This window comes from Strongylocentrotus purpuratus, unplaced genomic scaffold (genome assembly GCF_000002235.5).
Source record: "Strongylocentrotus purpuratus isolate Spur 01 unplaced genomic scaffold, Spur_5.0 spur5_scaffold_6, whole genome shotgun sequence".
NCBI classification, from domain to species: domain Eukaryota; kingdom Metazoa; phylum Echinodermata; class Echinoidea; order Camarodonta; family Strongylocentrotidae; genus Strongylocentrotus; species Strongylocentrotus purpuratus.
Genome location: NW_022145612.1, coordinates 46302571 through 46317131, shown reverse-complemented (window position 1 = coordinate 46317131; position 14561 = coordinate 46302571). Strand labels below are relative to the sequence as shown.

Sequence of the window (14561 nt, the reverse complement as noted above, 5' to 3'; positions counted from 1 at the left end):
CCCCCCCTACCCCGCACGGTTCAATCCCATATTGCCACTGGTTCACACCACTCGGGTGCCTTGTCTCATCTCTTCTTCCTTCCCATTCCTCTTCTTCCCCCTCATATTATCTTCCTCACTCACCAGACATCATAATGATTATGATCATGGAAAATTATGAAACAAAATCAACAACAAGCATAATAACTTGAAACAAAAAAATTAAGATCATTGGACTCGTGTCAAATCTTTATTGACTGAAAGTGATTTTGTTTTCTTTTCTACATGTATAAATGGAATACACTTCCATACAATATGATACATTGTACTCTGGTGACTACAAAACTGAAAATAGCAACAAAATTGCTTCATAATTAAGAAAGAATCACTTTCTCAACAAGGTGAGCAGGAAAAATATACAGATTTACAAACATTCACAGTAGGAAGCTACAACGTACATGTGTATGCATTTTTTTTTCTTCAATTCAAAATATAAGCAACAACTAAGATATGTTATTAATACATTTCACACAAACATGTACATAAATTGACATACTCAACATTTATAAAATGCAATTAAAAATGCTGATTTCTATAGTTGTTATCAAGGGCACATTGATACCTAGTAATGATTCAAGAAATTCCAAACATAACTTTATAGGCATTCTTGATTTCTATTTGCACTTCTCACAATATATATATATATATTTCCTCCTGCAACATCATAACAGTGATTACTCCATTACACACTTTTATACATATTTAAAATTTAAAATCTTAACAATATTTTTTCTATAGACTCTAAGTGAATGCATAGATTATAAACTCTGATTAACATATTTTTCAAAGATGCATTTTTCCTACTGCAACATCATAACAGTGATTACTCCATTACACACTTTTATACATATTTAAAATTTAAAATCTTATAAAATATTTCTTCAAAGACTCAAGTGAATTCATAGATTATGAAATCTGATTAATATATTTTTTTAAAGATGTATTTCATGACTTAAATTTAAAATCTATATTAAAAGTTTAAAAAATTCTGATAGAATGATATTACATGAATTAAAATCATGAAGTATACTATTGCCATCATTACAGCTGCGTAATCATATTGACATAACAAAGTTGTATCAGTATTGAAAATAGTAAATATTGAACAAATTGTGTTTTATAATATATTTCAGCATATATTTTAACATTCAATCAACCTGGCTAGTCAAAGGGTGAGTTCAAACATGACATCATTATGAAAGCTCTTATGTATTCCAAATCATTTTGGAGAAAAAAAATTCAAAACAGCATATAGACTTCAGTTCATATTGTGATTACAATCACAACTTTTGAGGACAGAAAAAATAAGTTTTAAAAGATCAGAGATAGAAAGAAAAACAAAATTTTATATTTTTGACATGTGACTCGGCACATGTTTCCTCTTACAAAGTCTCCTTTAAAAAATGGTAGAAGATATTTCAGATATAATTTTATACAATAATTTCAACAATAAAATGCACTTTTTATAAACAAATTGTAATGCAATCCTCTCTAAGGACTCTATTTTGATGAAGTAACAAAATATGAGGCAAACATGATTTGCTTAACTTTTAGTCACATGTACAAAATAAAGTACATGGAACATTTGCTTTACATAGCATGGTTGTATAGGGCACAGCAAGCAGTGAATGATGAATTGAGTTGCAGCCTAATTCTAAAAATAACGTCTAACTTGCACTTGCATCCAAAATGAATAAGAATGCTGGGTTAGTATAAAATATTACATTAAACTCTCCACATGTATCTCCTATAACCTGTTGACTAACAAATTCTCTCATTTTCACAGGCTTACTACCAGGGGAGTGTCTCACGAAACATGTCAACAGTGACAAATGACAGTTTTTGTTATAAGCTAGTGAAATCCTTGCTTCTGATTGGTTATCAGCAGATTAGCCACTGATTTCTGTCCCTTGTCATTGAAAAAAGGCTTTGTGAAACACCCCCTAGAAATAATGGATTCCCATATGAATCGGGTCAGACAACTCTGCCACTCACAGTGGACAGGACCTTTACCCGGACTTGAAGAGGCAGACATATTACATCCTGGTACTCAAGAACTCCATGCACTTATCTCTTTCACAGCTAGCCTCCAACTTGGATGATACTCCTAGCAGAGACTAACTAAAAGAACTTGAAGAGGCAGAGATATCTCATCCTGTTCTGGCTTTCCTTATAGACGAGGTACTCACTCTGGTAGAAGTGAGAGGAGGAATACTTTGGTTGCTGGACCGGCTTGCCCTGAGGTACGACCACGTCCTTACCGTCCAACTTCAAAATGGTTTCTTTCTTGGGATCTGAATAAAACACAAAACATAGGACATGATATGAGATCTACAGTCAAACCTGCTTTAGTGACCACCTGTCTACAAAGACCACATTTTTGTTTCCCTTGAAAACAGTGTCTCATTGAAACAAGTACTATTAAGGAACATGTCTTAAAAGAGCACTTTTTTGTGTTTCTCTCGGGCGATCGCTATAGACAGGTTTTTACCGAATATACAAAAGAGTAGATATATGTATTTTTTCCATTAACATGTCTGTAAGTTCTGCATTTGTCACTTGGAACTTGCCTTATAAAGAGTTGATATTACTCCCAACTATACATAAGAAATGAGCGCCTGCAAACTTGCAATTGATTGGAGGACTTGCGATTGATTTGGATCGAACGCAACTCTTTTAAAGATGGGGCCTTGATCACAACTATCAATCACATATCTGTCAGACAACGAGGTAAATTGGGATTAGCGATGATTTTTCTGGAGAGATGTTGTGATAGCTCTTAACATAACATGATGTTTACGTGGGTTCTTCCGGATAAAACTACAAAGGTTAACCCCTTACATTAATTCTCCTATTCCAACTACAGAATTGGAGTTTCAAAAGGATATATTAACGCATTGCCTTAGAAACCATGTGGTTACCGTATAAAATAAAGTCATCAAGTGGTTGCTAAAGGCAATAGGTTAATATGAACAGGATTGAGTTCTGTAGTTTTTATGAAATTGACAAAAACAAGACACGCATTCAAGCAACAAACTGGTGGTTTTGAGCAAATTAGGGTTATTTATTATCAGTTGAGCATTTTTTATTTTAATGCTCGTGTTCAGTCAATGCTCATGTCCAACTGCTCATGTCATATACGTGTAAGTGACGAGCGTCTTCATTCTCATTTATTTTGTACAGGATGGAGCTATGTATTTGATACTTGGTGAAATTGATTGTTGCATCACTTGGTCTTCATTTGGTGTTCTGTTAGCCATTAAAAAGATGGATGTCTCTCACTTTTGGGGAAATTTTCCTACTACACACAGATTTGGTCTTGCGACTTGCCAAGGTGTAATTTGTATGAGAATGGAAGTCTAAAAGGGGGTGTAACCTGACAAAATAATACAGGGGAACGCCATCTACGTCTCCTTTTGGACAGTAGACTTGATTAGCGGTAGACTCTACATGGTCAGCGTTTGTGAAACAGACCAAAGTTCTCCACATGCTTCGTTTTCGCGTATGTTGCATGCACAGGATTGCTGCGGTCGCGTCCGTAGGAGAATTATACCTGATTGGCCCTTAGTCAGGCCACGGGAAAGACATGTAGTATTGTCAGTTTACACCCCCTTTAATAGGAATTCAAGGAATTACCAAACAGAAATATTATTTTTTCATGTTCTTCCTAACATCATACCTGGTTCTTGGTTTCCTTTAGCGATGACACAATCACATCCATTAGGTGCTTCTTTCAGAGAACAATCATTGGCTTTGATGATGTGCTCTTTACCCAGGGCCGCTTCATTCAGAAACATCACAGCTCTACCGTCATTTGCTGATCCAACTGTATCAATGCAAATAACATGAGAATAAATGAACAGTGAAAATTTTATATGGCTTGCACGGTGACATGGATATACAGTAGTATAGGCTTAAGGTTGCACCATGTGAGAGAGGGGGAGGATTGGGGAGTCCTGAAAAGGACTGTCAGTAATCTTTCTCTCTTGAGTGTGTGTATAGTCCTGAAAAGGACTGTTGGTAATCCTTCTTGATCTTAACGTTCTAAAGAGAATTATAGCGCCGGTTGGAGAGGATGGTTAGTAGGAGGGGCTCTACGTTTCAAACAGGTTGACTATCCGTCGTAAAAAAAATGTTTTATACAAGTTTTGTAGAACCTTTGCATCATTGGGTAAGTGTCATGTAATTGGTCATTCATTTCTCTGCAAATAAAGAAAAACAAACTCCTGAATGTCTATGACCCAGTTATTGCCCATTAGGTCAGGAACTAGGGCAATTAACTCAGGTCACGACGTTGATTAAAGATGGGGCTGAACAGCTCAGAGTTTTTGGAGGTAAAGAATTTGTGTATTGAGATCAAAAGTTTAACTTTGAAATCTAAATGTCCAACACAAATGGGCTTTCATGATATGATACAGACATGCATTTTGTTTAATTTAAAGAAATCAGGCCTAAAGCCAAAACACTATGTAGGCTAAATGATCTTTTATTTCCTAATCAACAGATTCTCATTTGATGACTACTTACCATATCCAGCTGACTTGCTTTGTTCCGATGCGAGATATATGCCCCGACCTACTCTTCCTCCAGAATGTGGCATGATGCGTAGTCCAGTCTTCAAAATGGCGGCTACTACAGCTACATTGGTACCGTGCCATAGCAGACGACGGTTTGTGATATCCTTGTGTTCAGCAAATCTGGCGCCCTGTTAAATATGGAACACAGATTCCGATGAATTAGACAAACTAAAACATGTTCAGTTTTTTTTTATCAACTTAAAAATCCTGTCCTATTTTCTCAATACTTCTTTATAAAAGCCAGGATCCACACACGGCCAGAAGTTATATTTGTTCAAAATATATGTATAAAGAATCAAATATCCATGTTTTAAACTTATTTTTACGGTCAATTTTTCACATAAAGCCTAGCCAGTTGCAAGCAGGGCAATTTAAAAAAATAAATATGGTGCGGTCAACACACTGCAAGGTCCAGGGATATGCTGTCAGCCACAAAGTAGCCACACACTTGACAAATTTGGACCATCCTAAAATTGCATGTATCCATAATCCTCTAAGTTAAGCTATTTAATCTCCAGTAAAGCCATATAAGGGCAAGAAAAGAAAAAAAAACTTTCATGTAAGTACCACTGAAAAAGTTTAGGATCCATTTGCAACAAAACCCTATGAGTAAGAGTGAAAAGAAAAAAGAAAAGAAAGAAAGAAATTCACCTCATCTTCTCTGTCCATCTTCCAAACATGGAGTAGTTTCTTATCCATATTACCAGATCCTGTATTAGCAACGTAGGTTTTGACAATCTGTGGAAGGAAGTAAAAAAATGGTGTATCGTTAACCTCGGTGAGCCCAACCTAGGCTGAATTTAAGCGAAAGAGAAAAGATCATTGTATTGTAAGAACATCAAAACATCTATTCTCATATCTTTTACTACATAAATAAAGCAGGGGTGATAGTGAGCACTAAAATATATATATTTTTTTTTTTCCTCCTCAATTAACCACCTCCCTCTTGAGTAATGAAGAAAAAAAAAAGGCATCCAACAACATGCCCCTCCTTATGAGTAAGAAAATTGGAAAAAACAGAAAAAATAAGGGAAAAATCGGGGGGGGGGGGATAATTGGGAAACCAATTTAAATCGGGTAATTATCAGGCCTGGTAAAGAAAAAAAATATTTAACTCAGAATAATTAATTTTATTTGCTCATCACTTATCATATTGAATAGTCTGGTTAGCTATCTGCTTACCTTGAACTCCTTGGATGATGGGTCCAGAAGATCCAGTTCACACTTGAGAAGCTCATACTTGACATCCAGAGGATGAGGGACTGCATCACCAGCCTGAAGAACGAGAACGAGGGAAAAACGTCCTTACTCATTAACCCTCACTATGAACATGACGGACACAATATACAGTTCCTCATTCTACCCTCAACAATTGCTGTGGTAGACAAAGGAACATCCCTCCCTTCACTGCTATTATGTAAAAATGTGTAGAACAAGTGTCACATGCATATTCACCTGTTCTACACATTTTTAGATAATAGCAGTGAAGGGATGTTCCTTTGTCTACCAAAGAAATTGTTGAGGGTAGATTGAGGAACTGTATATTTTGCCCTCTTTCTTTGTCCGTCATGTTCATAGTGCCTAGTTTCTGTATCCAAAGGGATCACAATAAACAGGCATGCTTAGCAAACGAACGTTTCCTTCGTTTCACAGAGCACTACATATTATATTACAAACAAAATAATTTAATTGTACACAAGGTCCCTTTTGGTTGCGTTTTGAAGGAAAACCTTAAAATATCTTTAGGGAACAGTTTTTAAAATCCATCTTTTTTTGATGGAGCAAGGCTGTTATTGCTATTTTGCTAATGTTCAGCAATAATCTAACATTTTGTAAGGTTATAAAAATATTATAATAACTTCTATTTATATAGTGCTTTGCATAAGAGATTTATATCAAAGCACTTACAATATTATTGATGCAAGTAAAACTAAACAGAGAAATGACATGAGAACAAAAGTGAAATTATCAAAACGTAAAATAACAAGGTAAGGTAACAATTTAAGGACTAGATTGAATATGACAAGGTAGTGGGCAGATACCTAATGGCACAACAGAAACCAGGTTTAGGGCAAAAGGGATTATCTAATGGTAATCTAGTATTTGGCTGACTCTTGTGGTATTGTAAGCCTTTCACCTATCTGGAATCTACCTGTACATGTAGCAAGTCATGGCAGCAAGCACTGAATATCACAATATGAGTTTGTGTGCATGTCTATCAAGTCAAAAAGTCTCTGATGGGGAAAGAGAACATTGATTTGCAAGACACAATGCTGTAGTTTTTTTTAATGCCACTAGATTTTGCTTAGCTATCTAATCATTCATGCTCAATACATAATTTTGACAAATATCTCAATAAAATCATTATCATGACAGGAACAAAAAACTTACCGCTGCATCTTTCTTCTTCTTTTCCTTCTGCATACCTAGAGCAATCTCAATGTCTCCCAGAACCTGAAAATATTGGGAAAAAACATAATTAGAAGAAGAAAAAAACATCAGTAATGGAAAATCAGAGGAATTGGTTATCTATAAGAATGTTACTTGGCTCATACCCATTGGACTGATATTTGACCTATGCCCCCCCCCCCCCCATCACACGAGTGACTCTCAATGGCAAAACCCATGCTATACCATTACATAACATATAAGCGACCAATTGTTTCACCCAAAGCTTTCAGTACCTGTAAATGTACATGCATGTATTGTGAAGCTTGTATACAATGTATAATGATGTACTAGACAGGGCAAGAATGAGACTGAGATTCAAGTTACCAGTAGCATGTCTTTCTTGGCTTGAATCTTCTCAGCATCATCAATAACAGGAGGAATCTTTCTCCCAAAGGAATGAGGGATGATGGTGTAAAACTTGGAGGAGAGATCGCTCAGCTTGGGCTTCTTTGCTTTCTTCTGTATCGCATCCTCAAGTTCCTCCAATGCTTCAAAGCCCTTGGCCAGCTGAGCCTTGCTGAGTTTACCCAGAGGCATCTTCTTCACATCTGCAGATGAGACATATAATCAGATGAGAAATGCTTAATTAAATAATAATAATAATAATAGGCATATCTATAGCGCCGTCTATCTAGAAATTCTATTCTGAGGCGCATTATTACCCCGGCTTTAGCCTCGCTGCCATTACAGCGCTCCAGCATTTCAAGGAATTAATTCCTGCCAGGTACCCATTTACATCACCTGGGTTGAGAGTGGCAAATGTAGATCAATGTCTTGCCAAAGGACATTATTGCCACGGCAGGACTCGAACCGCGGACCTTGTGATCGATAGTCTGGTGACATATCCACTCAACCACGACACCGCTATATGCAATAAGATTTTGATTTTTCCTCTTTTTCGCTTTACGAGAAGAAACATACCTATAACTTATTGTTATGTAAAACATGAAAAATGGACTACATTTTAAAGTTATTGACAAGTTAGCACCAATGAAGCAAAACCTGATTTGAATATTTCTCTTTACTAAAATCCAGCCTGGTCATGGCAAACCGTAATTTAAACAAGAATCTTGCTGCTAAATTTTTTATATCCTCTATCTTTCAAGAAAAGTATGGGTACATAAGGTTTTATATCCCTCTGCTGCCACAATGACGATAAAGACAACATTTTGACCAAACCAGCTTTCTAAGAGAGCAATCCAACCCTAGGCCTTGCAATAAGTTAATCTGTATGGAAGCACAAAAATACGAGAACTAGAAAGATAAGATAAGATATTACAATTTGTTTGCACTGAAATCATGGAAATCTCTCTGCTAAAGGGCACCTGACCATATATGCATATTTGGGCAAAGAATCAAAGAGCCCCTATGTGTAGACTGTCATAGACCTTGCATCTCTCAAATGGTAGCTAAATACAAATCACTTTAAACTAGAGAATATTAATAACAGCTACTGAAAACGAATTTAGCATATACCGTACCAATTTCAAACTTGGTCATCTGTTCCTTGAACATGTCTTCATTGAAGACCAGTTTGACAAATTCCTGTGTAGCCTTATCCAACTTAGAAGGTTGTACTGCCTTAGTTGAGTCATCCACCTCAGCAAGCTGATAATCAATGAGCAAAACACAAAACTAGAAATGTATGTTCTGTCCATTTTTTTCAAATAAAAATTAAATGAAAGTAAGTAGAAGTATGTGCATATCATTTAAAACATATACAAGTAAAGTGAAAACATAAGGAAAAGTATGGCCATAATTTAATAACATGAATCCGTTCCACTGGCTGTCTGCCTTAAAAACAAAGAAGATGAAAGACTTCATGCATGGCTGATCGTCGACGAAACAGAGTTTGTAGTTTGTTGCTAAGGCAGGCAGCCAGTAAAGCAAATTTGTTTAACAAAATTATGGAATTGCAAGCATTACTTTAAACAAACAGAACTTTGTTATTCCTGGCTCATTTTTCCTGATTGAGGTGTCATATGAAAGGGCAGAAAATGAACTTTCTGGAAATGTGATTTTTTTCTTTAAAAATCAGATACCGTTCGCCAACTGACTTTTTGGTACCCTTTCTTCAAATTGTTTTTAATCACTCATGCGTGAAACATGCATCAAATGAAAGAGGAGGATCTAAGCTTTACAAATATGTGTCATTTATTAACTATAATCGTGATTAATTTATGATAAAACATCAATAATTCTTGGTTGTGTTTTGTCTGGACATACATATAAGACGTTTGCTTAAGATACAGAATTACGGTAGGCGACTGTATACCTTTTGAAAACAATATTGCATAGCTTTTGACCCCCACCTCCCAATCAGAAATACCTTGTCACTGGTCTCTTGAAGCTCCTCCTCATCAGCATCCTCCACCTCTATCAGGGTATATTTGCCCGCCTTGGGCTCAAAGTTGGCTCTGTTTTCCCACTTGTTCTTGGTCTTGTCGTTGAACTTCTTGCAAAAGTACTTTATAGCACTTTCCTCGTCAGCTTTTGTGAATTCCTGGGTGGCGTTCATACCTGTTTCTCCCTGGAATGGAAGATGGCAGTGTAAGATTTTTTTCACAAGAGTTCTCTTTAGACATTCAATTTCAATTTCAATTCATTCATGTTTCCAACAAAACATAACAAATCAATTATAAGCATTTACAACAAATCTAGAAATACATGTTGGAAACAGAGGGGTCCACTAAAGGAGGAGTGGGTTTTCATTTCTCATACTCAAATTCTGACAATCATAACTTTTATCTTGGTATAAATTAGCGAGAAATCGTGGTTAACATATATGTATTTGGCATCTGTGATACTGCTGACCAAGGGTGGTAGGGGTGATTGATAGGGCATATGGTTCATGCAAAGGATTGTTGTAAGGACTATGGTGCAATAGCTTATCCATCTTACACTGCATGATTGCCATAATTCTTATGGTTTTATTATTTCTTACACTCTTTTGGAACTTCCTAGTTTTACTAGTTTGTGATGAAAACAAAATGTACATGTTAAATGTTTTGAATCTCTGACTTAAAGGGATTGGGTAACTTTGTCTCAGATTCTGAAACAAAATCCTGGATTTAGCTCATGCTGCAATGATAATTATAAACCTTTAGGTCTTTTACACGACTTTTACAAGCCGATCACCTGTCTGATTATCAAGATATTTATGATTGGAAATCAAAATGTAAAAAAATGTTTTCCTAACGGTTTTTATAACACTACAGTCTTTTGGGGAAAATGAGTATGGTAAAACCGGTCACTCAAAGATTTATTACTTTTTTGAGGCACTTCGTTATCATTTTGAAATGCAATTTTTTTAGGGCTTCAATATTACACCATATCATAGACACTGAATAACACGTAGGGCCACACATCTCAGATTTAACATTGATAAATGATTACTTACCACTCTTCCCCATCGTGTAAACACAGCATACTCCGAGTAAGATTCCAAGAGTTGTATCAGGTAGAACTTGTTGTTGTTGTGGCCTATATTTGTTTGGTTCAGCATACAGTCATAGTCGTCCACCTGTTCATGTAAAAAAAAAAACTACTGTTAAGAAGGAACCTTCATGTAGAAAATACAAGCACATGGACCCAAAATCATATCATATTGCATAATGAAAACTTAAACCTAATTTAGTCTTGATGCCTATGTTTAATCTCTTAATTACTGAATCCATGTACAGGCATAGCTTTACAATTGTTCCATTAATTTTTTTATTTTTTTTAACATTACAAAAACATTGACACTGTTTTAGCAAGAACTCCTTGGTTTTAGTAAAAAATCACAGGAAATCCATATTCATGGACTTCTTGATCAAAAGTGAGATAATTCAGGCATCTCACTGTTCAAATATGGATATGGGTGGGCTTTGGGCACCCCACTGTTCAAATATGATGATATTTGTGCACCTCGCTGGGGGGGGGGGGGGGAGGGGCTGCATCCCCCTAGCCCCTCCCCTACTTCAAGGCTTATGAATCCATCATTCTGCTGGGCTTCATACAGGAGCCATCTAGTCCTCGTATGCAATGGGATAAACTGGAAGTCATCCGAGCTTGAACAGAAACTCTGGTTGAATGTCTTAAAGGTATAAACCAGTTTTGGAAACGCCCCCCTCCCCCCTCTCACACAAAAAGGAAATGGAAGCTCTTATTTCCAATCATGGTAAAGAATATGTTTCAACTAATATGTGGTGATACATGCCTATTAATTGATAAATTTGGTAAATTATCATATCGATCCGGTCTGGATAGTTATCGCGTAGTATACATCTTTCTGTGTATAGTGCTTGTAACTTTACCAAAACTGGGCAAAATTTCTTATCATTTTGATGATTCCAGAACATTGCAGTACACACCAATACTTATATGCTAGATGATCAACCTTTTCTGATCGATTCCAACGTTTCTTTCACAATGCAATAGCATGACCAGAACTGGTCTATACCTTAAGAACAGTGTACAGACCATTCTCTTATATATCCTGTCTACTTGATTGATCCACCGAATCACTTCCTTATCTATTAAAACAAATCATCACAACTAATGCTTATGTATCTGCATTGTCTTGTGAATGTCATCAAGGAAGAGAGCACTTGGGAAATTATCATCACTATTTTTTTTCTTCTCTACTTTATGCTTGAATTTTGTCCAGATAGTAGGAAGATGATCTTCACAGGCAGAAGCATGAATGAACACATATGTACCAGAAATTCTCTCTTTATTTTCCCCCTTTAAAATGTAGTACGTGTATGAACAACTTACCACTGTACCAGGCCAGCTGCACAGGCTATCCTTAGTATGAGTAACTTTCTTTCCTTTGTCTGCTGTCTTCAGTTTCTCAACAGCAGCCTTCAGACCTCCATCATCTGGTTCTTTCTTCACCGCTTTAGCCCCCTTCCCGCCAGCCTTAGTGCTCGCTGCTCGCTTCTTTGGAGGCATGGTCAATATGATACAGTTGTGTTACTTGAGAAGTCAGAAGAGTTATAAATTTGCCTTTACTTTAGAGGGATCCACAGTCCACTGCAAGAAAATTACAAAGACAATGCTATTAAAAGTGCTTCATGATCATTCATTTGAAAACAAATTGGACTAACATGTCAAACGAAAGTGTTCGAGTTATTCTTCTTCTTCTACTTTACGTGCCATGTCCTGAGATATTGGCGACCATGGAATGCCACAACTTTCTGTCCCATATTCTATAAAGTAATTCATTCTCCCTGAGATCGATTCCAGTTTCAGAAATCCCACTCCTTAAGCTACTCATCCACAGAATCCTCCTTCTACCCATACTCCTCCTCCCTTCTATTCTTCCAGACAATGCAAGATTTTCCAAACCATTCTTTCAAATAACATGACCCAAGAAGCTCAGCTGTCAACCTCTTAATCTTATATCATTCAGAAGCTTTTGTCTTGTTCCTGCCATGGCAAATACCTCATTATTAGAAACTCTTTCTGTCCATGAATTCTAAGCATCCTTCTCAGGAACCAAACTTCACAACTTTCCAGTTGCTTTCTTAGGTCCAAGCTTCACATCCATACATCAGAACTGGATACACATAGCAATTGAGTACGCGAAGTTTCGTCTTCATCTTCAGCTTCTTAATCTTTAAGATGTTTTCTAACTTGGAGAAAGTTGATTTTGCAAGTGCAATCCTTCTCTTGATTTCTTGCTTGCCTCTTGCATCGTCTGTAATTGTAGTCCCGAGGTAATTAACAGAGGTGGCTTGTTTAATTTGATTGTTGTTGATCTTAAGAGAGCATGGTATTCATCCCTTTTTTGAAATTACCATGCATTCTGTTTTCTTGTAATTTAGTGATAATCCTCTCGTCACTATAAATTTCTCTGACGACAACATCCAAAAGTCGCTGCAAGTCCTTCTCTGATTCTGCGATTTATACCGCATGTTTGTTTGTAATAATAATAATAATAATAATACATAACATTTATTAGGCGCTTAATACTGATGTTTCTAAGCGCACAGTGTTCTGATTAAGAGAAGACTATAACCCGTAGAATTAAATTAGAAGAAAAAGCAAAAATACAAAAGTAACATAGATAAGGTAAGAAAAACAGTGGCAATCAACTAAATAAAGACAAATATGGTGCGCACCTCCATTGACCGACGCACAACTGCAATTTACAATTTGAAAAGATAGGTTTTGAGTAGAGATTTGAATTGAGATACAGAGGGGGCGCAGTGAATAAAGGCGGGCAGTTTGTTCCAGAGAGCGGGGGCAATAACTGAAAAGGCGCGGTCACCATACCGGGTGTTAGTGCGGGGTCCAGGTGTTAACAGTAATGTGGAAGATGAACGAAGTGTTCGTGACGACGTACGGGAACGTAAGGATATGAGATCGGAAAGGTAAGAGGGGGCTAAGCCATTGATAGCTTTGTAGCACAGGAGAAGAATTTTGAAGGATATGCGGTGGTGAATTTTAAGCCAATGTAGTGAGTTCAATATTGGAGTTATGTGCTCTGATTTACGCGAGAGAGTCACAAGCCGAGCAGCGCTATTCTGTACCCTTTGAAGTGGGACTAGATGTGACTGAGGGAGGCCAGAAAGAGAAGAATTACAGTAATCGATATGGGTCGAGACAAAAGCATGGACTAATTTTGAAGTTGTGGGTCGGTCAAGTAGCCTCCTGATTCTACTGATCTTATATATACCAAAGGAAGCAGACTTACAAATATTACTAATGTGTTGTTTGAAAGTAAGATTGCTGTCAATATTTAAACCAAGGTCACGCACAGAAGCACAACAACTGAGAGAGCCATCACTCATAACAAGATCAGGAAAGGGGTCTGAGTTCCGAAATTTAGAAGTAATATGAATCATTTCAGATTTTGAATCATTAAGGCAGAGACAGTTTTGAAAAGACCAGGTTTTGATTTCATTGAGGCAACTGGTGAGTTTGTTCGCGGCTACTGTCCTGCTGTTTGGGTGAAGAGTTACATAAATCTGGGTGTCGTCTGCATACATAGTGTGTTGAATATTCTGATAAAGGTTAATAACATTTGAGAGAGGGCTGGTGTAAAGAACAAACAGGAGGGGGCCGACCACGGAACCCTGAGGAACGCCGCAGATGAGGGGAAATGATTCCGAGTTGGTGTCATTGATGATCACCTTCTGAGTTCGGTGCATGAGATAGGAGCGAATCCATTGAAGTACGGTGCCGGTGATGGAGAAGTCGTTCTCTAAGCGATGGAGTAACAGGTCGTGGTTGATAGTGTCAAATGCGGCAGTGTAATCAAGCAAGATGAGGACAGCTTCATTACCCTTATCTACAGCTAGAAGTAGGTCATTTAGGACCTTGACAGTTGCAGTCTCAGTAGAATGATGATTCCGATAGGCAGATTGGTGGATTGGAAACAAACCGAGATTGTCAATGTGGGCTTTCAGCTGTAGTGACACAATACGTTCCAAAACCTTCCCAAGGAATGGCAGTTTTGCGATGGGCCTGTAGTTCTTAAGTCCATTCGTGTCGAGACTCGGC

At 37.1% G+C, this 14561-nt stretch overlaps 1 protein-coding gene across 1 annotated transcript in view; it reads right to left on the bottom strand.

Moving 5' to 3' along the window:
* Positions 1-201: 201 nt before the first annotated feature.
* Positions 202-14561, bottom strand: part of LOC579954 (protein mono-ADP-ribosyltransferase PARP3) — a 15484-nt gene continuing 1124 nt past the window's right edge. Inside the window, exons 2-12 of the mRNA XM_780042.5 lie at positions 11829-12086; positions 10468-10590; positions 9397-9597; positions 8549-8675; positions 7392-7615; positions 7008-7070; positions 5799-5891; positions 5268-5354; positions 4567-4744; positions 3719-3865; positions 202-2333 (exon numbers count right to left, since the gene is read on the bottom strand). Coding sequence (XP_785135.3) covers positions 2161-2333; positions 3719-3865; positions 4567-4744; positions 5268-5354; positions 5799-5891; positions 7008-7070; positions 7392-7615; positions 8549-8675; positions 9397-9597; positions 10468-10590; positions 11829-12005 — 1593 coding nt within the window. The 5' untranslated portion in view covers positions 12006-12086 and the 3' untranslated portion in view covers positions 202-2160. The remainder of the gene's footprint in view (positions 2334-3718; positions 3866-4566; positions 4745-5267; positions 5355-5798; positions 5892-7007; positions 7071-7391; positions 7616-8548; positions 8676-9396; positions 9598-10467; positions 10591-11828; positions 12087-14561) is intronic.